This window comes from Hippocampus guttulatus, chromosome 10 (genome assembly GCF_054856545.1).
Source record: "Hippocampus guttulatus isolate MCC_2025c chromosome 10, RoL_Hgut_1.0, whole genome shotgun sequence".
Taxonomy (NCBI): Eukaryota; Metazoa; Chordata; class Actinopteri; order Syngnathiformes; family Syngnathidae; genus Hippocampus; species Hippocampus guttulatus.
This window is the reverse complement of record NC_141270.1, coordinates 9,306,833-9,328,610: the sequence shown is the minus strand read 5'-3', so window position 1 is coordinate 9,328,610 and position 21,778 is coordinate 9,306,833. Positions and strand designations below refer to the sequence as shown.

Here is a 21,778-nt window from a genome sequence, read left to right as displayed (position 1 = left end):
AACCTGGTTAAAGATGGAAATCCAGTTATGGATATTACAACGCGACTGTTGTTCGCCTCAGTAGACAAAAAAGTACACAGTAATTCACCAGACTAACATTATTGCTTTATTTGACTATCAAATATGCATGCCTTTTCATTATAATCAATTGGACACCCTATTGGAAATTTGCAACATCAATGGCTATCTTTATGGGCTGATTTTAGATGCCTCCTGCAATTATTTGCATATATATTGGAATCTCACCATAATTTGTTTTCAAAAAGAGAAAAAAAACAACCAGAACAGATGTCGCACAAACATCCAAACAGAGGTTATTTATTTCACTTGTATTTTTTAATGAAAAGCGCCGTGCATGTGTGAGCCGCAGACACGGTGTGCGCCAGTCTATATGTACGGACCAATCAGCAGCTGACTAATATTTTTTGAATGTATTTCATCTAAATTTATATTCATTACCGCTGCCTTATTTGAATTTTAATGATTCTAATCACTATTAAAGACCCTGTCCACACCTTAAGAAATCTCTTCATGTTTGTAGCATAGCAGCTTGTTTCAATGTCAGACCCTTTTTTGTGAAATGTTGGAAATTGTGAGGTAAATGAATATACTGGATGAAAAACAATTCATTGAATCAAAGATGAAAGTTACCAAATGTTATAATTTTCACACAAAAGTGACTGTAAGTAGGACCGTTTATGTTGGTGCTCACAACTTGTTTTGTGCTATACCTGCAGTGTCTGAAAGGTATGAGAAAAAGGCTCCATGCGAACAAGGAAAGAGGCCACAATGATGGCTGAAGAATAGTGGGTACAGTAGTGGCATTTTGCAGACAAACCTCCTAAAAAGATTGTAAAAAGAACACGGGGTATATTGAATTTAAGCCGTAATACACCACAAATGCAAGACCAGAAGGAAAAAGCTAGAAAGATACCTTCACTCTCACTGTGCTCCACTTCTTCATATCTCTGGATGAACATCTGCTTTCTTTTCTCTGTCTGAGCACCCATTGGCTTTGACAGATCTCGGAAAGTTGTGGGATCTGACAGGTCCAGTGTCTGGGACATTTTGGATAAAAAGTCAAGCATGCAGCCATGCAATTCTAAAACCAAATATTGTCTGTCGAACATATTTAACCCACAGATGTTCATAACAGTTCACACATTGCATCTTATTTATATCAACAGTTTGCAAGGTTGTTAATTTTTTTAAAAGAAGTCTCTGCCGTGATATAGAATTCAGTGATTCGCTAAAGTCATTGAATCATTTAAATTGTTTAATATTTTCATATCTTGAGGTGAATTGTTGGTGGATAACTGTGCATAATGTCACAGGGGCTAACAAAGCATTACATTTGGTTGTTGGTCATTATGGCGGGACTGGGAGAGCTAAGGATTTTTTTAGGTTGTACATGCTGTAAAATTGTTGAGAAAAACTGGCCTAAATTAGAAATTGTTGTACCTCAGACTTGTAGTCAGCTAGAATCCAGGGGAACACAGGATACTGCATGAGGTCATTGTATGTTCTTCCAGCAAGGGTATTCAAATACATCAAGTACTCGAAGTTACTGATCTCCCCTTTCTGTTGGAAGAACATGTACACAAGGAGGATTAACACACCAAGCATTGTTCAAAATAATAAAGAGGAAGAACAAAAAAAAAGACATGTATGTATTGCTCTTTACTTAGTGTTGACGGTCTGAACACCGTAATTATACTTGCTATTTGAAACAAGAGACCAGAGGGCAACATTACAACCTAATTATGCTTTCCTATTTTAATGTAGCGTAGTTTAAATTATGAGTCCGATTTTCTGATGATACCGATGGTGTTTATGCATCGATCTGATACACAAACAAGTCTTAAAGTGGATAAAAATAACACAACAAATCATCATCTGAGTCATACCTGCCATTTAACAAGGGTTGTCTTCTCAACCAAAGGGGTTTTCCTGATACACAAGAGAAAAAGCAGCTTGTGTTAACACCACAGCCAAAGCATTTTTCACCACATTTTTGTTATACTTGTTTCCAAGCAACCGGAACTGTAGCACAACAGAAGTGACTTTTTTTTTAAACCGCAGCTGTTCAGTCTTACCGTGTTTCTCTGGTTCTCCTGTGGGTCAATTTCCCTTCCTCTCTAGCGATGCAGCAACAGTACTTTTGATATTCGCAGTAGTCAAATTAGCAGTTTTCTTATTAATTATTTAAATTTCTTTTTTACCCCGACCCTCAAAGCTCAATATCAGTTACTCAAGTTAACCAAGCCATCAGCGCAGGAGGCTACATGTGTTTTGTCCTGTTCCAGGGATTTATCAGTTTCCTCTCAGTACCATTTACCAAGTACAGTACTATATTTGTTAATGACCCTGTTATGGGTAATAAATAAATAAAATATATCTTGATTTAACTGAAGTTGTGAAGTTCTTGACATTATCATTTTCACCAAATCAAGTAAGAAAAGCTAATTGGAACAACACATTTGAAAGGATTTATGAAGCTAACAAATTATCACTGCACAGTTTTTTGCATTAATATCAAGCTTTTATCTTGATGAACTATAAATTTGTTCTCAATTGGGTGCGGAATGACTCAAACCTTTTTTTAAACATCATATAAAATGTTCTAAGGGTCCTTCATATACTGTATGAGTTCCAACAACGGTTTTTATATATGAACCTGGATTAAACCTATTGTTAAAAAGAACATTAACAGTGGTTAGGTGGTGAATACATTAAAAACATATTCGAAGTTCGTGCTCTTCATGTTTATGTTGTTATGCGTAAGAAAGCGGCCATGCATCTCAACCATGGCGTCAATCGGTGGATGAAAGCAGTTCAACTCTTTCCGATTTGCTGTTGACTCGTCCAGTAAATAAAAATCGGCAAATCTTGGTTTGAAAAAGTTGGTTTATTTGTGAAATCTAATTTATACTGATGCTAACAGTAAAAAAAACCCGTTAACACATCAATAAGTATAGCACCGATGCGATTACCAGCGGCGTTTGACACGTTTTGGTTGACGCCATCGCTTTCGGTGACGACGCGTTTTAATTACGTCACATGACTGTAATCGATATGTAGATTGGAATTATCATACTTGAACATTCCGTACGGTTCCGGAAATATACACGAACGGCATCCTTGCATTTTCAAACTTCCGTAACGCCACCATTCCAACGTGAGTGGATGTGACCAGAAAATATTGAGACATATAAAGCCGGGTGTATTTTGTTTTTTTAAACAAGCTTCTGCCATAAACTCCAAACGAAGGCTAGAGAAGAAGGAACAAGGCAAAACCAGTCACTGCCAGATAGCACAGATGGGCGGGCGGGTTGCGTGAATTGACAGCTGTCATTTTTTCGCTTACGAAAAGCAACTGCAGACTTTACTGCAAGGCGCTACAATTCAGTATTCCAAATGCAGTGACATTTATATTCCAGGATCGATTACATTTAATTGCTTAGTGTTATATTAGGCTTCCAGTTAAAGACTATATATAACTAAGTGATCACTGACAGTGTATAATTGTTTCCATTACTTCCACACTGATGGTTAATCTACGAGAGCATGCATATCTGTTAGATTGTAATGAACATTTCATAATTTACTCGCACAACACTATCTATCCAAGTCGTTTAATTTAAATTAGGAGAGCATTCATTTGCTCCTGAAATTTGCTTCCCCACCCCCTCTACGGGCCAGCAACGCGGCAATCCCGTCCTGCTGCCAAGGACCCCGCGTTGCTAAGTTACAATGCCAAACAAGAGGAAACTTGGATTTGCCGTGTGCAAGATAGGAAACATTGCATTCCCGAGCTTTCTTCTCAACTTTGAGGATTACAGTTACCAGGTATTACTTGAGTACATTGTCTACATGCTGACAACTAGCGTGTTACTATGGCCTAAATCGCGGTTCCTTTTTTTTGGCACAGGGTCTGATGCTGTTGGTAGGCTTTTAAAACGGAAGACTATCACCACTTTGTTAAGTCAGAATTGGGAATGCAAGACTATGGTGAGTAAATAGATTCATTTGTGTTGATAAGAGTCAAGTACAATAGAACAGATACAAGTCCTCGCTTCATCCAATAAACCCTGAACAAATTATTTTGTAAGCCCGCACTAAATCAATCATTGACTTTGGCCCAGTATGTGTTATCTAATTGCAGGCAATAATTTCATGCAATAGTTTTCTATAGGAGGTTATAATAGAACAAGCACCATTGGATAGCCCCTCTCATCCTGAAGATGATGAATGAGGCGAGAGAGGGCCTTGGGGTGTATCACAGACACCAAACACACACGTACCTTGCTCTCTTAGACAAGGCGGGGGGAAGAGTCAAGCCTTCATCACATTCCTAATATCCCATAACTATCATTTATCAAAGTCCTGATTTGACTCTTCACTCATGTACATCCACTTTAGGACAGTGAAGTCATGTATACCATTACACTTACATGCCTTAAGCACCGCAAATAAACAGACGCTATCCTTCCTGGCCAAACAAACACAGTCAGTGATGGCGCAACAGCACTCATTTGTTTTTGCTGCATTACCCAGTGTCGCCTCTCTGCGGTTGTTCCCCTGCATTAGCCTTAATTAGCGAGTCGTGCTCTTAAATACCCCCGAGGGCAACACCGGGTGAGCGCGCACTGGTTCAAACATAACGCTGCTGCCCGTACACACGCGCACAATCATACAAGCTCTTAATTCCTCAGAGAGAATTCTTTTCCTATTGCCCCCGGTTATACATGATCCTTTTTTACTGTGTGAATAAATCACATAAGCTGTGCGCAATCACACATGAACACATACTGCAAATGTATTCACTATACATGTAGGAATAAGTCTAAAAATGTGAGCTAAATCATGTGGTTATTTCCTGTGTGTGTCGCAGCACCATGACCAAAAGGAAAGGAAACACAGGGACAAAGGTGACACTTAAGGATGCCAAAAAGGCCATACGGATGAAACCCGACGGGTGGCGCCGGCTCACACTAAGCAACATGGGCATTACTATCTTCCCGCAGTGTATCCTCAAACTGACCAACATGGATGAGTTGGATCTCAGCCGCAACCAGATTCAAAAAATCCCAGAGGGCATCGGGAAGTTGTCATCGCTCAAGTGGCTGGACCTGCATAGCAACAAGCTGGAATCTGTGCCCGAGTCCATCGGTAAACTGGTGGACCTGACCTATCTCAACCTCTGTAACAATCGTCTCACCTCGTCAGGTTTGCCCACGACGCTGGGCTCTCTTACAAACCTGACGAGTCTCAATCTGGGTTTGAACAAGCTGGATGCCCTGCTTCCAACTATGGTCCCTCAGGAGAGCCTCCAAGAGTTAGGCTTGTTTGACAACCTCTTCACCATCCTCCCAGACTTTGTGAAAGCCCTCCACAATCTGACTAAACTGAACATAAAACGAAACCCATTGCTGAAAGTGAAGGAGGCCGGTGAGGAGATGGAAACTGAAAAGTCAGACGAGGAGGATGGTGTGTACCTCGTCCACGAGAGTAGACTGTGTAAAATGTGCCTGAAAATATGTAAAGACCCAGGAGGACGGCATTTGAGAGGGGATTGTGTGAGGGAGAAGTATGAGGACAAAAGGTCTTACTCGGGACTCGTAACACCAAACTCGGTCGCTGCGGTCAATCAGGATGTGTGGAGAGCTAAGAACCTCGAACACTATCAGTCTTTCGAAAGCAATATTTGATATGTTTTGACCGGTACAAATCCGAAAGCATTTGCTATGTCAATAAATCGCTGTTTATTGACTACCTTGCATTTGCGATGACATCGGCAACACCTCTGCCTTTCAAGGATGAAACCACCTTGCACAACCTGCAAGACAGATTTTGGATCAAAGTATCAATCGTCAAGAGATTTGACATCCATCATTCAGAGACGTCTTTTTACCGTTTGTATGCAGAGACATGATCCTTATTTATGAACACCAAGAATGCTGAGTGGCCATTTTTCACGAAGACCTCAATGGCATTATCCTATGAAAGAAGACAGTGTTTTAGCATACTGTAACATGACCAGGCACAAACTTTAACGGCATTTCAACTTTAAGATCTATGACGGCAGATAGAATGTACACTCCTGCATGTTTTGCATATTAAATGTTTTATCTAACCTCAATATCTAAAGTTGTGTGTACCGAACTTTCAGCTGACCCAAATAAGAAATCTGATGGCTCCACAGGAAACAAACCAAAAAACTTATACCATCCACACATGCATCAAATTGATGATGAAGACAAACTGATTCAGTACAATTAATACGAATCAAAAGCCACATGCAACAGTTGCACTTGTCTGTATATTCTTCATTTCCAAACCAAACAAAATATTGGTGTTAATGTTTCATTTTGCATGTCATGAAATCTGTCATGTCACACAGTTTGTTTTGCATTTTGTCCTTAACTGGACAAAATGGGTACTGTACATAAAACCAAGTGACATAGGAGTGTTGGGACAGTTCAGGTAACCCACGGTACGGTCTGTGCCTCGTTTCTTTTTTGGGCCATGGTTTGTACATTTTGCGGTGCGTGGTTTGTGCACAATCGGAACAACTTTTCTTTCTCAAAAATACTTTTTATATGTAATTTTAGCAACAAATAAAAGTGCATTTTGTAGTGTATTGATTAATCTGACTTTTCAAGTTAACCTCATTCAAACAAAAATCTTGAGAATTGTAAACTGCCTCTTATTTATGGACGAGCATGTTAAACAAATGAAAGCAAAACATGTAAAACCAACAAACTACACAAAAGCATTACTTGTGTAAATGTATTCATTTTTCTTGTAGCTAGTGTGGGATGTTTAACCTCTAACAAGAACCGCATGAATCGGGCCTCCTTGATGTCCTCGTAGAGCCATTGCCTGCAGCTTGACGTCGACTCCTTAGTCAGCATGCTGGAGATGAAGGAATCCCTCACACTGGAGAAAGAATTCTGAGGCTGAATAAGGCGAAATCAACCAGAGTTGTGTTCTTGTGCAATTCAAATGTATAAACCGTACAATCGTACCTGCTGGGGTGGTGCTTCGTGCAGCAAACGTCTCCAGACGGAGACAGGGTGAACCCTTCGCACAAGAGCAGACTGTCTTGGGCAAAGAGCAGCACCCCCTCAGTTACTCGGAGGCCGCTCACCATTACAACAGACATCTTTGCTTTGACCTAAGCAAGAGATTAATTGAAGCACACTTTGATGTCCACATTGCATGTAGAGCCAACACTTGATTGATCATTTTAATCACATATTTTAATCATTATTAAAAAGACACCACTGAGCACTTCATTATAGGAGCTGATTGATGGGGAGGAGAAGTCCTGGCCCTTTTTCCAGCATCTTTATTCAACATCAAAAATGACCCACATGTGTCTTTCAGGCCTGGTTGAAGCTAATGCTAACTGCTAAGTGTTAATGTGTGTAATTTTATTGTCTCTCCCCTCATTTCACAGTGAGTATGCACACCTGGCTGGCTCCCTGTGTTGGCTCCTCTGGGACACAGAGCCCCAAAACCATATGGGGCCCCAACATAGCTGCAGGCCCCTCACAATTTATACTAATCAAATCAGACTCCCTACCCCCACAGACATAAGAGTCACAATTGTGAAGGGGGAGGAGGTCTTGCCTGGCCATTATTAGGGGAATTAATCACTGTCACATACACAATAGGCAACCTGCTAAACGATCAGAGCCTCTTGTCTGAATGCACACAAACGTACGTGCTATGATGAATCGTGTCACGTGCAAGCCTTTAAGAGTCAAAGTGAGACTCCGTGACATGGCACATCATTTTTACCCACAGTTAGATTAAATGGCAATTTCCATTCGCGAAGGCAAGCTGCAATCCACACAATTGGCCCTCATAATGAACAGATTTCACAAAAAGTAGCTCGAATTATTATCATCAACGCCTAAATACATAACAATAAACTTGTTTCCTTATCCGCGTATTGTGCAAGGGACAGATGTGCATTATGAGTCGGGGAGAGATTTAGCTGCTGATTGGAAGGAGAGAAAAGAAGGACTTTATTGACAGAGCTTAATGTCAGACCATTGATTTCTCCCCACACACATTAGCGTCATAATCACACTATTGGCGCTGGAAAGCTAATTATGCGTGGGTCTGCTTTTGTGTGTTACTGTCCGCGCTGTGTGTTAATCTGTATCGGTGTGTGCGTGTGCATTTCTCAAAGCTAATGACTGTGTTCATTTGACAGGATGCTCAGCAGGACTCACACACTTGAACCGCTGCGATAGAACTACGCAGATCACGCACTTACTAAGCAGATATAAGACAGCTTGCATCACCTCCTACTGTTTTTATTAATACATCTGTCAGAAACATTAAAAGGCGCGGCTGGTTGCCGGAGCAAAGAGAATCCCTGTCAACATGTGCCATCTAACTCAGTGGAAGAATGAAAAGAGCTGAGCTGGGCCTTGCACTAATGAGGAAAAATGAAATCCTGATAGCGGCATCGAGCTGTCGGAGTCCCTCAGTCTACTACTGATAATTATTATGATAGCGAACTTGGCCAGCGCAGCACAGGCTCTCGCGCCACAGTACCTGCTCTCCATCATCCAGCTCCTGCAGGATGAAGCGAATGTCAGTGCAGGTTTGCACATGGGAGCAGGGCTCCAAGGTGAAGGGGTCCACGTGGTCTTCAAAGGCAGAAGGTGTTTCATTCAAAACAGGAAAAAAGGTCAGCTGATCACAAGCCTGTCCTCCATCCTCATTTTCCTCTTGAGCCTCGGCGCCAATTTCGCATAGAATCTTTGGCTCTGGTACAAAAGGAAAACATGACTTTCACACTGAGCAAAAAAATAAATAAATAAAACTCATGATGTGTCTGTTTGTTTTACCTGTGTCAGCATCTATTCTGTTTTTGCTTTCTGCAGAGGCGACCTTCTTCGAGCCCAGAGACAGAGCTCCTTGCACCTTCATAAATATCATCACATTCCATATTACTTTTGCACTGTTATTTTTTTTCTCATCCTTTTCCAGGTCACCCTTCTATCCAAATACTGCTGACACTGAATGAGGCGATGTTCTGCCGTCAGTGATGTTATCAGAGCCGTGAACAGAGGCGGAACATCGTCTTTGTGTAACGGGACATTTGCTGGGACATTTCACACTTCTCTTGCACTATTGTGATGAAAGCAATTGTTGTTGTCCTGTTACTATTTTGTACAACACACCCGACGCTGGTGATGAGCCATGTTGCTGTGTGATCACACTGCACAGTTACAGCAATGCTTACTGGGGTAAAGTTTCGTAAGAACATGTTCTGAATCAAATTCTGGCATGTCATGAAAAAAAGTGCCGGATACTGCAGACAAGCAACTATCAATCCAAAGTATCCCGGTGGGACGTATGCAGAAATTGTCTTTTCCAGTTATTACTGTACCCGTCTGGATAGTCTCAGTTCCTTTCTTCGGATACGTAGTCGAGTGCGGTTAGGTCCTTCGGCAGCACCTTGCACCCAGTTATGGCTGAGCAGCACGCCCGGACTCGGGCCAAACACGGCCCTCTCCCTCAACAGTTCTGCCTCTGCACGCAGCCATTGAGAGTAGATCCGATCCCATTCACTGGCTCGTAACTGGGCGGCAAAAAAAAAAAAAAAAGACAAGAGCACTGGGATGGCAAATACAAATCAATGGCTTTGTTCTTTCAAAAATACATTCTCAAAAGTATTTTCTTCAAACCTGTAAGTGATTTGTCCTCATATTCTCAAACATGCTGTTGCCCCTTTGTCGGTGCGACTCCATGTAAGACAGAAACTCCTGCAAAAAGCCAAGCAAAATAGTCCAGAAGCAATTCGTTCCTCCTTCCACGCACACAGATGTTGTTATATTCATATTGTTATTTCCTCATGCAATTACAATGCATTCATACAATTACACTGGCTCTAAATTGCATTCACGAGGGCCAAATAAGCTAGTGGCTACAGACTTACAATAACCCCTGTCTGAGAATGTAATCCTTTGTCGGTGTGATCTAATTAACATAAACATTAATATCACCGAGCCACAGCACAGTAGGGGGCAAGGTAAATGTGTGTGCGTCGATTAAAAGAGAAAAGAAAAAAATAACAAGCGGAGCCGTGTTGACACTGCAGGATGCGCATGCTGAGCAGACACACAGGGATCATATTCGCACTGTTAACTGCTTCATTAAGCCCATCATCACAGCAGTGCTGGCTGAGAGAGCAGTCAAACAACATGTGTCCATCCACACTGCTGACCCACGACAGCCATTTCACTGAAGGAATGAACACGCAGTCACTCTTTATATGCGCTCTTATTTACAGATGCTAATTTTGTGTTTCGGGGTATAACCCCTTAATGAACAGACAGCACAACAATACGCAGCAAAAAAAAAAAAGTCTTCTGTTTTATAAAAAGAAACAAAAATTAAACTCATTTCGAAATAAAGCCATGACAATCAAGTTTTGATTTGGCATGGCTGCTGGAGAATGAAAATGGCACCGCGTGCAGTGGAAGATGGGCAGAAAAGTAAGGGGGATTATGAAAATATGACAGAGAGGAGAGTAATAATGAAGTTTGCAAACCAGAGCCGTGGCGTTATAGATAAACAGCAAGTCATCTTGCAATTTCATTCCTTCAATTGGACAAACATAAGTAATATATAGCATTAATTACCCTATTTGGCAGATAGGAGACTCATTGGCTTTTAAATGCTGCATTAAATACATAACTCATCCCTTCCCACTGCAATTAACATTCGAACATCACACTCATTTCCATTTTAATGACTTCCCAACAATACGCCACCTTTGATGATAAGGCAACATAATGTCAACTTCATTTTGGGCTGGTAGGGAATGTGTAATGAACTTAACGTGATCATTAGTGCTGTTAATTATCCGCGTAATGTGAGGACACAGATATGATTATGGAAAACGGCATTCGCCGATGAAATAATTCTTCGGAAGACATGCAACTGAGACTGCCTATCAGTCACTATATTCCTACTCAATACCTAACAGAAGGCTTTGGGACTGCTTTTGCTTCAATGAACTGTACAGTCATGTTAATATCTGAGACGAGAAAGCCATGCTCAGCACACTGTAGTGCTGCATTAATGTGGATCCCCGAACACATCTCTCACTTGCCAAATAAAGGCCACAAGTTGATGATCCAGAAATTAATTATTGTCTCGCTCCTTTCTTTGTGAGGCTGGGTGCAAACTGGCTCAACGTTTCGACGATCTGTCTATTAGTTTTGAAGAAACTCTCAGACCGGCTCAGAGTGACGTGATGCAACAAAGTGCAGGGGAAACATCTCTCCTGCTTCTTCTCACGCGGAAAAACAATTCATCACCCAGTCTGATAGCCTGTCAGATACTGATATGATAAAGAATAACATCAAATGAATAATGTTTTCATCAGATTGCTACCACTATAATTGCCAACCCAATTTCAGCGGGCAGGACACACACACACACACAGGGCTGGTGCAAACACAGACGCGGTAATTTCATGCCTGTGTGCTTGAGTAATATGTCCCCGCTCCCTGGTCCAGATGGCGCAACGTCTTAAGCGTTGTGGGGGAACTAATGATGTGGACCACGTGTTTCAGGGGGAAAACAACAATAAATGCGTCTTTAACCTTCAGCGGCAAACAGTGTGTTGCGGCGAATGTTCTTGTGAATGGGCCGAGCAGATATCAATTACGATGCCCACTCAGGGGCAATCAGCTGTGATCCTCCAAATCCATTTTAAGAAATAATAAAAACACTCCCACAGGGCTGGACGGCCCACATCACAAATACAGCGGCGAGTGACTTTGGGATGAATGTCGGTTGGTTTGGTAGCGTCTTAGAGAGGATTGTGAGAGCGTACCTCCACTGTCACCGTCTCCTTGTCCTGCCTCCCCATTGCTGAGCGTACCGCACTGCTGATCATATCGAACTTCTTGAGAGGGTTGCTGGCCATCGCTTGCTTATGATTCTCTGCAAGGGTGTGACACACACACACACACACACACACACACACAAAGTGAAAGTGCAAGATTCAACAAGTGATGTGAATTTGTTTTCTTGCATTTCTCTACTCTAGTTACACATGGAGCAGAGTCCTTTTTATTTTATCATCTTGTGTTGATCGATATACCATTCAAACATGTCCCACGATGGGAATGATATGGGAGAGTATTATATATTAAAGCCCGTTAACATAGATTTTATCGTATTGTTTTCCTATTGATTTGTGCCACATTGTTTTGTTTATTTTCACAAATAATTTGTTGGAGTTGTACCTGTATCCAATGTACTGTGTCTTTCTTTGAGCCCCTTCATATCGTATGGTCACATTGTCTTAGAACATATCGCACAAAAAGGTATATGATGCACATACAGCAGAGGTCACATAAATGTATAATCCCTGACATACAGTATGTCTTATTATAAGTTATCATATCTACAAAGTAAAAGTAAAATATCATTTCACATTGCATGAAATCATGCCCTATTTTATTCATAACATGAAGTATTGTATCACATACAGCATGTGTTATTGTAGCATATCTGATTTTAATTGGAGCATAACACAGAGCATTTTCATATCTAATTGCACTGTATTGTATCATTTGATCGTATTGTATAAGCATCAAACTATTGTCTTTGTTTTACAGTGTATATATATTTTTTTCATGGTATCAGAACTTGTTTTATCAGGTTTTACTCTCTCATATGTTACGCTTTTCCCAATCATATTGTGACACATCATCAAGGCTGACCTGAGTGCAGCAGCCAAGCTTTGTGTGCCATCTCCTCCCACAGTGGGCTGATGTCAGTCATATTCACAGGTGTCTTCTGAGCAGTGTGGCTGGATGAGATCTCAATCTTGTACGCCTCTTCCAGAGTGTGCCGCCGCTCCGTCATCACCTTGGACCAGCAAGCCTTTGCTAAGGACACCAGCTCTTTGTCATCTAATACACAAATGCAGACTGGTCCGAAACCCTCGAAAGCATACAAAAAAAGTGTGTGAATACACCGAGAAATGCTTAAGTGGTAAATTTCATACCTGTGGATAGTTCTGTCGTCGATTCTATGTCCATTTCACATTGTGTTTTAGTGTGAAATACGTTTACTGACACTTTCCTGTTGTGCACTCTTTGGGTTCCACACATAAAACCTTCTGGGTAACTTCAATAAAACAAACAAACAAACAAAAAGGCACACACACACACACACACACACACACACACACACACACATTTTACTGTAGGTCAGTTTGATATTCATGGTTACACAAGTGTGCAAATATGAGTCGGTGCATCTGAGTGAGCTATTACCTGCCCGAGCCAATCAATAGCAGACAATGAAGAAGACATGTAATGAAGTTCACGTTTGAATTGTAAGTTGCCAAGAGAACATCCCAGCGATCACTGATTGTTTGGAATGTTTTAATGATGCCCTCCAACTCGGCTCTGGAATGGCGCGGTTGGGAAAGGAAGTAGAGCAGGGCCTTATTTGTGCAGGAGTAGAGTGCTGAAACTGTCTTCTCCTTCTGAGTCTGTCCTTTTTCCAGGGCCTGATGCATCAAGAAATAATACAGGTCAGAATGAAATATCAGAGGGATTTTCAGTTCTATATCATCAAATGTTAGTAGATTAAAGTAACTAATAATGACATTACATTATGTTTTTATTTATCTACTGTGTAATAAACTCTTCATCGAAACATAATTAGAAACTACTGAAGTACAATCACACAATCCAGATTTTTTTTTTCCCCCATGGCTGTATAACCTTCCGACATAACTGGGAGAATGTTTCCCTAGCAAATGAAATGTAACATGAATGCCTTGCGGAATTGTCTCACGTGAACAGATTGAATTTAACAGAAATCCTGCACTGATCTTAGCATGACACGGTTGTTTGGCCATAGCTGTAGTTTGGATTAAGGGCATGAGCATATGTGCATATCGGCTCATCTCACCACGACGATCTGATCTGCGAGGAAGTTGACTAAACTCTCAGAGGCCCCCAGGAATGTTCCGTTGTAAAGTGCCTGCACCAGAACCTTACAGAAGAGCACCACATTACCCATCAACGTGCACATCTGGTCTGCAGGTTGTTGCCCTTTGGAGCCTATATGGTACACAATATTGCAATACCGTATTGGATACAAAAGAATAATAAATGAATTAAGAGGCACATTTAGGCACACGGATAATCTATATGGCCACGTTACCTTGTGATATAAGGTGGGTGTAACTGTCATTATCGTTGCTGAGCATGTAGACGACGTCCATCAGGAACTTCAGCATTTCAGTCTGAAAACTCTGCCTCTGCTCCAACGATGCGCCATCTGGGCAGAACTATATAATAGATTTATTATTACTGGAATGATTACTTTTATTATACTGTATTTCAGAACTTCCTGCAACATGAGACTGGAAAACACTCAACACAGTCACTCTGGTTTTATTTGTTCTTCAAAGTACAGTAATTCCATCATTAGTGCCATTGCTCTGCACCATTCATTCGGTAACCAAGCAAATAGTGGCACCTTCTGGAGAAGTCATAGTTTTGCAGGTTCAACATGCAAAGAGTGTAAACAGAATACGTATCGATATTTGTGGGTGATCTATATAAGATACCTAGCTTTCAATGTAATCATTTATTTGTTTACTTACCTCCACCAGTAACACCAAAGGATGTGTGTTGCTGTTGCCAGACACATTGAGAAGACTGTCCGTCAGCAGAATGCGGATAAAATCACACACTGGCTTCTTGGGTGACTGAATCCTGAGTTCATCCTCACATTCGTTTATTCTACAAGTCTCATGCTCCCCCTGAAAAAAATGCTACCATCAGTCAAAAGGAACCAGGTAGCAATGTCATGAAATATAAAGCAAATTTAATGCACAAACCTCTGCACTGTACCAGGGGAACATAACAGCAACAAGCGCGTGGAGGAACTCTATGGATGCCCAAAGTGGATCTCGGGGTCGAAGGTTATGCAATAGGCAGAAGAAGTGCATCACACTTGCCAGCAGCTGCAACTCCCATGATGCATCACTGCTTCGTCGATGCTTTATTCAAACAACAGGTTGTCATTGATTCACCTTAAAACGTAATCCACAAACACTCGAGAGGATTTAATGTTTTTACTTGTGTGATGACAATTTTGACCAGTTCAAGCAGAATTGTTGCAGCCTCCATACAGAGCTGTGGGGCCGGACTGTCTACCTGGCTGTCGATCAATGACTGGAGGGAGCCATCCAAATTCACCTGTACATTACATGTGGCACAATTTCAGTGTCAACAACCAACAACCTGGAGCCTATCCCATTTCAAGCCCAAAATCCTCACCTCTATCTCTGCAGAGTGTGTGACCCTCCTTCCCAGCAGCAGAGCTGCCAGAGCTTCATAGACCTGCAGCAGCTGAAAGTGTCTGACCAGAAGACTTTGGAGAACATCAAAACCGGGGCATGCAGCACTGGAACATTCATATGACCAAGGGTGAGCACGAAGGTTATCTGGGGGGAGAAAACACACACAAAAAATGCACACATTTACATGTCCATTTGTTGTCCAAGTTTATAGGAAATATTCACAATTGCCCTTTACTGGGTATGGAAACCAAGTCGCACACAGTGAGCCAGTCTTGCCCAAAAATGATCAACTAGGGGCTGATGTACTTGCACAACTGTATAGAGAGAGAGGGAAAAAACAACTATGGAGGTCTAGAAAGTCAGACTGACACAGTCTAAGGAAATGACTCCAGACACAGAACTATAAAATCAATAAATAAAAACAGCACTGTCTACTGGATTTGGTGGAGGACTGGAAATGTTGCAAAAATTCACATTTTCATTTTGAGGTATTGAGTGGAAATTGATCACAATGTACAGATATAATGTGTGTCGTCTATTCGGTGTCCCTGTCTTCATATTATTAATTCCTCTGGAAAACATCCAAAATTCCCCAACTAAGCTTCAAATTTCTGTAAATTTGCCTGCAGTTTTCTGTTGTGTTGCAACACTATGCTCCGCCCTTATTCCTATCCAAACAAACAAACAAAAAAACCAACAAACAAAAAGGCATCATTGAATCATCCATAATTACTGCACTAATGTGTACCTATAATAGCAAAGGGCTGCTCCATGCCATTTATGAGGCTTCCAAGGAGCACCACCTCCCTAAAGCTGCTCTGCTGCGTCGGACAGGACAGGAAGTGTGTGATCAGGATGAGACCCAGTTTCACAGTGGAAGAGTGAAGGTGAGGCTTCAGGAAGTGCAGAAACCAATCACTGCCCAGGGCATCATAGACAGCATTCTGTTGACTTAGAAAATACAACACAGCACAAGTTAAAGTTTTTTCCTTGACATTATGGCAAATTTGATTCCATCCTGTTTTGGTTTTGCAAAGAAGTAACGTGTGACACCTACTCTTTGATCAGTGGGCTGTCTGAGCCGAGGATGTCGCAAAGAACAAGTAACAGCTGGTTGCGGATCCAGATGAGGCTGGCGGGAGCAGAATTCTGATCTAAAAAAAATAAAATAAAATAAAGATTCGACGTGTGAAGTTATTCATACAAGTCAGAAGGGGTCTTTCATGAAGACGTTGTCATGTGTTACCTTTTGTATCTTGTGTAAGATCACAGTCAGACGTGCCGTGGCTTTCGGCCGCATTATGAAGAGGAGGGAGTGTGTAGATGAGGAAGAGCCCAACTCTGGCAAAATACGCAAACACCGGCCATCAACTAAGAAAAGAATCAGGAGTATCCAACCTTTTACACTATGAGGGACATTAAAAGAAGCTGAGAGCTACTTGTTTCATTTACTGTATATAACTTGTAACATTTACTTGTACTGTATTGTATTTACATAACACATTGTCATTCATGGCCATTTGATGTGGAAGTGTTTCACCTACAAAAACACAAGAGAGACTTTCTGCATTCATTCTTTTCCCCAAGCTACCTGTTAGTGATCCTTGCGCAAGTTTTTTTTTCCCCACTGACCACAACATTAGAGAAACTGTCACAATGTAATGATCCAAGACAAGAGTTTTGTATCCAAAAGTCCATCCTGGTCAATTTCTTTTAGCGCCGCCAGAGAGAGAAAATATGCAGGGCTGTTGAAATTCACTGTATCATGCCTACACTGTTGCTTTAACACAACTAAAAAGAAACCAAAATATGTGTACCGGTACCTAATTTGCGGCCAATGAGTGTGCTGTGTTGTTTTCCTAAAAAGAGGTACTATCATTGATGACATAAGTTAATGACTGACCTGAGATTTAGAACAGAGCACCACAAACTCTAAGCAGTCATTGTATGCGCAATAAATCATCAGTTTCAACCAACCTATGACAACACGTCATCCTTCAGAAAACTGAAACAATTATGTGCATTTTAAATTTAAATTTTGAAAACATCTTGCCAGCATGTGTTCGGGTAGTACCTGCTGATATCCAGAGGAGTGAAGTGAGCTTTCAGGAGGCACGTGATGACACAAGAAACAAGTTTGACTTTATGATAAGTCACAGAAGGGTCACACAGCTCAAACAGCAGATATGGTAGCACGCCCATTCTGTGCATGGCCACTGCAATCCTGCTCTCATTGCTGAGGATACAGAGAGAATGTATCGGTTTTGTTGACAGCAAATTGTATTCAATTCAGTCCGTTCTTCTCTCTCAACCTATTTCTGCTGGACATTGCCATGATACACAAGCATGATATTGATGTCAGGCTTTGGGAAAATGTTGACAGCGTAGACGATGAGAGAGTTTCTTTATTTCAGTGTCCAGGTGTTGCAGAACTTGTTGTCACGTGAGCAAATAGATTCCATTATAGCTGTGATGTTTAGTAACATGCTGAAAGACGGCGGGAACTACCTTGGGCACTTCAAAATCTCAGCAAAGTGGCTCAGGACTGAGAGATCCAGATTTTCTGATGTGTTCCTCCAAACCTGACAACATGAGTTCATGTATGTAACAAATTGGTAAGATATTCCTTCGCTAGTATTTTTAAATGTGTACCTCCAGGTCCAACAGCAGAGCCTGGAAAGCAGCTGTGTTCTGCAGAAAGTCTAGACCACTGCTCAGTTCCATGGAACTCGAGAGGTACAGAATCAATTGAAAGGTTCTGTGACTGACCAGAGTTTTCTTCATTTTCAGCAAGAAAGCAAGCAGCTGCATAGAGTAAAATTACATGTAAAAAGTGGAATTTAAATGTAGCTAAACTAGCGATTTGGAATAGACCTTGTAACCACAAATGCGATTCATTTCCTGCCGCATGGCAGAATTTGTTTCCAGAACGGAGAGAAGAACCTTAACCGCTGCATACAGGGAGCTGTCGTCAGCCGCCATTGCAATTAGACTGAGAACAACTGCAGGCCCGCCCACGTACAGAAAAGCATCAGCGGCACTTCTGGGAACGAATGTGCGGAGACCTACGATAAAACGGTAATATTCTTATAAATGCACTTGCATGAATTCAGGACACATTACATCAAAATAATATATATCTTTTAAATATATCACGTGCATTACTGACCAAAATGTCCAATCAGTGCTGCTCCTATAGTGCGTGCAGTGCCACTCAGGTGGTGACTGATGTTATGAGCCAAGAACACTGGAGTGGACTGGTCTCTAGAGGTTATCCCTAGCTGGAATTAGATGGCCGACTTTTAGAATGTACTTAAAAAGCAAAAGGGTATTAAAGATAGATCTGGCCGTACCTCTTTAGCAATCAGTCTGCAGTCCACCTCGTTGTAGTTCTCTCTGATGCGCACAACATTTGTTAATGTGGAAACTGCTGGGTTGATGCCAAAGGTAATCCTCTCCTCAGGAACCAACGGGAGCGGGAAAGACTCCGTTTCTGGATCTGGGAATAAATGATGGAGATAAAAGCAGTTCTACGAGGTAAACAAATGAAAGAAAAAACAGGCTGGAGCCTATTCAGTGTCATAAATCAAAAGTATGGGAATAAATGAGATAAAAAGAATATTACAATCCGGGACATAATCCCAATCCAACTCTGATCTCAATAGTTTTTTCCTCGATTGTTCATTTATTGTGCAGTACAAATACTGGGCCGGTTGCTCATTTCGGACCAGTGTAAATGCGTTTGTTTAAATGAATTTCGCTCTCCACCAAACTGTATCAAAAATTGTACAAGCATGCATTTGATGCTATAAACTGTTGCCTCAAGTCGTTGTGCCCTTTTGTCTCCCTACTCGCCTGTTGCTTTCATAAATAAAAGACAAAAAGTTCATCTCCTTTTGATTTAATGCGTGTAATGCAGGGCTAGCCTTTAAAGACCACAATTTAGTTTTGATGAAAAAATATATACACATTTTCACATTGGAGCTGAATAGAGATTGATGCTATTATATGTACCAAGTACCAACTTTGACCATCAGTCATGATATACCAAAAAATAAGTCATATTTCTGCACAGTAAGAAGTTAATCAAGAAAGAGGACCTGTAACAAACAATGTCATGCACTTGCCTTTGTTGCACAAGGCCAGAAAGTTGCCCAGATAGACGGTGCCTTGAGAGTAGATGACACCCACAAACTGAGCGCTCAAAGCCTTCTCAAAAAGGTAAGCTGGTCCAATACGCCAGACTAGAGCAGCGTGGTCTTTCCAAAGAGTGGGCGTCCCAATCAATGCATACACATCAATAACAGCTGTGGGATCCATGTAGACACACTTGCCAGGAAATGGCTGAATATATTTCATCTGAATGAGAACATAGAGTATGTTTAATTTAAAATAGGTCACGTCAGCTCTCTACATACGGCTCTCTCTTAGTCTTCACACCTTTCCAGTCCCCAGTACTTTGCCATTGAAGTAGACGGAAGCCACGCAACTCTTCTTTACATCTTTGGCCATGACCACAACAAGATGATGCCACTGACCCGGGACCAGCAAGCTGGAGCAACGGAACTTCAGTGAGTTGGGCAAAGAGGTTGGGGTACTCACTTCTGGCTCCATCATATCTGTTTTTCAAAGACAAGAAAACCATTCAAACAAAACAAATTCCACGGTGAAAACGGGTGATGGAACTACGCTACAAGACTGATGGCTGAACCATGTTTATATGCACGCTTTTGTAGAGATATTTTTAAGGTATGTAATATATGTTACAAATCATCCAAATTCATACATTTCTTACCCAAATAAGTAAAAGCTTCCTCTTCAGTGGAGAGGACCAGACAGCCATCATAGGCTGAGAAGGAGAGAGACAAACAGATATACTGCTGCTCCGTCCGTGACATATGCCGAACGACTGTTAGTAGTCGGATTGGGTGCGAATCACATGCTGAACTAAATCTGTTGATCTGAAACCAGCAGGAAAAGGAAAGCCCGGCTGTGGGAGGGAAACTCCGGCAGTCTAAGGAAATAGAAAGAAAGTGATGACAAGACATCTTGTTTAGATTAATGAATACAGTACATGCATAGGTTGAACATTTGCACTCTTACCTCCTCCTATTCCACCAGTTGAGATAGAATCGGCTGTCACTCCCTTCACTGTAGCCAGCGAAGGGAGGAAAAGGCAGCTGTAAAGGACAACGATGTTGCGGCGTTTACGATAATCAATCAATTATATATATTGTAATACATTTGATGAAAAGCTATCAATAAGCAGGTTGTGACTCACCCATGGCCACTCTCGCTCATGTCAAACTCCACAAAGGCTGGCGTGGTGGAGAGCCGATGCGGCCGAAAGGCGCGTGGGGATGTCATTGATACCACACTGATGATCTGGTGGGCGGGAATGGTGGAACCGGCAAAACATTTGCCGGAGTTTGTAGACTGTAACAGGCTGAAGTTCCGCTTTAGTGTCTTAGATGAGGGCCCTCTGGTTGGGTCTGCCTTTGTGATGAGATCTGGAAGAAAAAAAAAATCAGGTTTTACTGTGTGTTTACTTTGTTGAGTGAATGCGTGGTTTAGGTGAATGCGAAATGATGTTGCTTACAGGGCTACTTTACAATATTTAACTCAGTATCCACTCTTTAACTCATCTGAAAGTGTTTGTGTTCTTCAATGCTGTTGTTTTGGTTAGCAAAAGGAGATCAAGTGGGCTAAGGAGTTAACGATTTATTGTCTGTGCGTGACCAATAGTGCCTGAGATATGTGAAACTAACATTTTCTCGTTCTGGAAAAAGGTAGCTGTTTATGGATCTCAATGGATTATGCGCTCTGTGACGAACTGGGGCATACTGTCTACTGCAGGGACGACGACTATTTGAGGTAATGTGGTACATGGTGGTGAAGTCAACTTGTGCTATTAAAAATTACAACAACAAAAAAAACGAGAGTGTCATTTTCACAAAATTACAGCACCAGCTTCTCCTGTTGCGGGGAAGTCTGGTTTTGATGGCGTTCCGGCTTCGTCTGCCAAGCTCATAAGAGGGCCTGTTAAGCACAGAAATTTCCTGAAAAGGGACAGAAATCAGATATTCTGTGCTCAAATGTTGGGAAAAATGAAAAATTATTTTGGGTATAACGTACTGTATCTAACCTGAATTCAGAAGGTGTGATGGCCTGGGAGGAAAGCTTCTCCAGGATCCGTGTCACCGTTAGATGTAACGGGTCATTTGGTGTGAGCAGCATGCTGTGACAGTGAGTCAAGAGCGTAGAGATAAGCCCCCCCTCACACATGATCTGACGATTCCGCTCCGATTTGACCGCTGACTGTATGTGGTTTGCCACGGCGAGCTGGATTTCCACTGACAGCTGAGAAAGAAAGAGTGGGAATAAGTATCAACGTCGAGGGCC

At 41.6% G+C, this 21,778-nt stretch overlaps 2 protein-coding genes across 2 annotated transcripts in view; one reads left to right on the top strand and one right to left on the bottom strand.

Moving 5' to 3' along the window:
- Positions 1 to 21,778, bottom strand: part of wdfy4 (WDFY family member 4) — a 38,740-nt gene that overhangs the window by 6,239 nt on the left and 10,723 nt on the right. Inside the window, exons 16-53 of the mRNA XM_086122093.1 lie at positions 21,522 to 21,736; positions 21,344 to 21,435; positions 20,658 to 20,886; positions 20,480 to 20,556; positions 20,172 to 20,390; positions 19,817 to 19,995; positions 19,504 to 19,735; positions 18,730 to 18,875; positions 18,546 to 18,657; positions 18,251 to 18,441; positions 18,029 to 18,181; positions 17,885 to 17,958; positions 17,451 to 17,612; positions 16,623 to 16,717; positions 16,434 to 16,530; positions 16,125 to 16,327; positions 15,354 to 15,520; positions 15,153 to 15,272; positions 14,912 to 15,073; positions 14,675 to 14,833; positions 14,230 to 14,356; positions 13,975 to 14,126; positions 13,329 to 13,567; positions 13,058 to 13,179; positions 12,771 to 12,962; positions 11,876 to 11,985; positions 9,717 to 9,794; positions 9,419 to 9,610; positions 8,874 to 8,949; positions 8,578 to 8,792; positions 7,032 to 7,180; positions 6,831 to 6,942; positions 5,915 to 6,000; positions 5,777 to 5,839; positions 1,908 to 1,950; positions 1,462 to 1,581; positions 935 to 1,058; positions 732 to 841 (exon numbers count right to left, since the gene is read on the bottom strand). Of these exons, the coding sequence (XP_085978219.1) occupies positions 732 to 841; positions 935 to 1,058; positions 1,462 to 1,581; positions 1,908 to 1,950; positions 5,777 to 5,839; positions 5,915 to 6,000; positions 6,831 to 6,942; positions 7,032 to 7,180; positions 8,578 to 8,792; positions 8,874 to 8,949; positions 9,419 to 9,610; positions 9,717 to 9,794; positions 11,876 to 11,985; positions 12,771 to 12,962; positions 13,058 to 13,179; positions 13,329 to 13,567; positions 13,975 to 14,126; positions 14,230 to 14,356; positions 14,675 to 14,833; positions 14,912 to 15,073; positions 15,153 to 15,272; positions 15,354 to 15,520; positions 16,125 to 16,327; positions 16,434 to 16,530; positions 16,623 to 16,717; positions 17,451 to 17,612; positions 17,885 to 17,958; positions 18,029 to 18,181; positions 18,251 to 18,441; positions 18,546 to 18,657; positions 18,730 to 18,875; positions 19,504 to 19,735; positions 19,817 to 19,995; positions 20,172 to 20,390; positions 20,480 to 20,556; positions 20,658 to 20,886; positions 21,344 to 21,435; positions 21,522 to 21,736 (5,394 nt within the window). The remainder of the gene's footprint in view (positions 1 to 731; positions 842 to 934; positions 1,059 to 1,461; positions 1,582 to 1,907; positions 1,951 to 5,776; positions 5,840 to 5,914; positions 6,001 to 6,830; positions 6,943 to 7,031; positions 7,181 to 8,577; positions 8,793 to 8,873; positions 8,950 to 9,418; positions 9,611 to 9,716; positions 9,795 to 11,875; positions 11,986 to 12,770; positions 12,963 to 13,057; positions 13,180 to 13,328; positions 13,568 to 13,974; positions 14,127 to 14,229; positions 14,357 to 14,674; positions 14,834 to 14,911; positions 15,074 to 15,152; positions 15,273 to 15,353; positions 15,521 to 16,124; positions 16,328 to 16,433; positions 16,531 to 16,622; positions 16,718 to 17,450; positions 17,613 to 17,884; positions 17,959 to 18,028; positions 18,182 to 18,250; positions 18,442 to 18,545; positions 18,658 to 18,729; positions 18,876 to 19,503; positions 19,736 to 19,816; positions 19,996 to 20,171; positions 20,391 to 20,479; positions 20,557 to 20,657; positions 20,887 to 21,343; positions 21,436 to 21,521; positions 21,737 to 21,778) is intronic.
- lrrc18a (leucine rich repeat containing 18a) lies at positions 3,713 to 6,142 on the top strand. The gene is made up of 3 exons (XM_086122094.1): positions 3,713 to 3,849; positions 3,932 to 4,011; positions 4,895 to 6,142. The coding sequence occupies exon 3, from the start codon at positions 4,899 to 4,901 to the stop codon at positions 5,709 to 5,711; it is 813 nt and encodes a 270-aa protein (XP_085978220.1). The 5' UTR covers positions 3,713 to 3,849; positions 3,932 to 4,011; positions 4,895 to 4,898; the 3' UTR covers positions 5,712 to 6,142.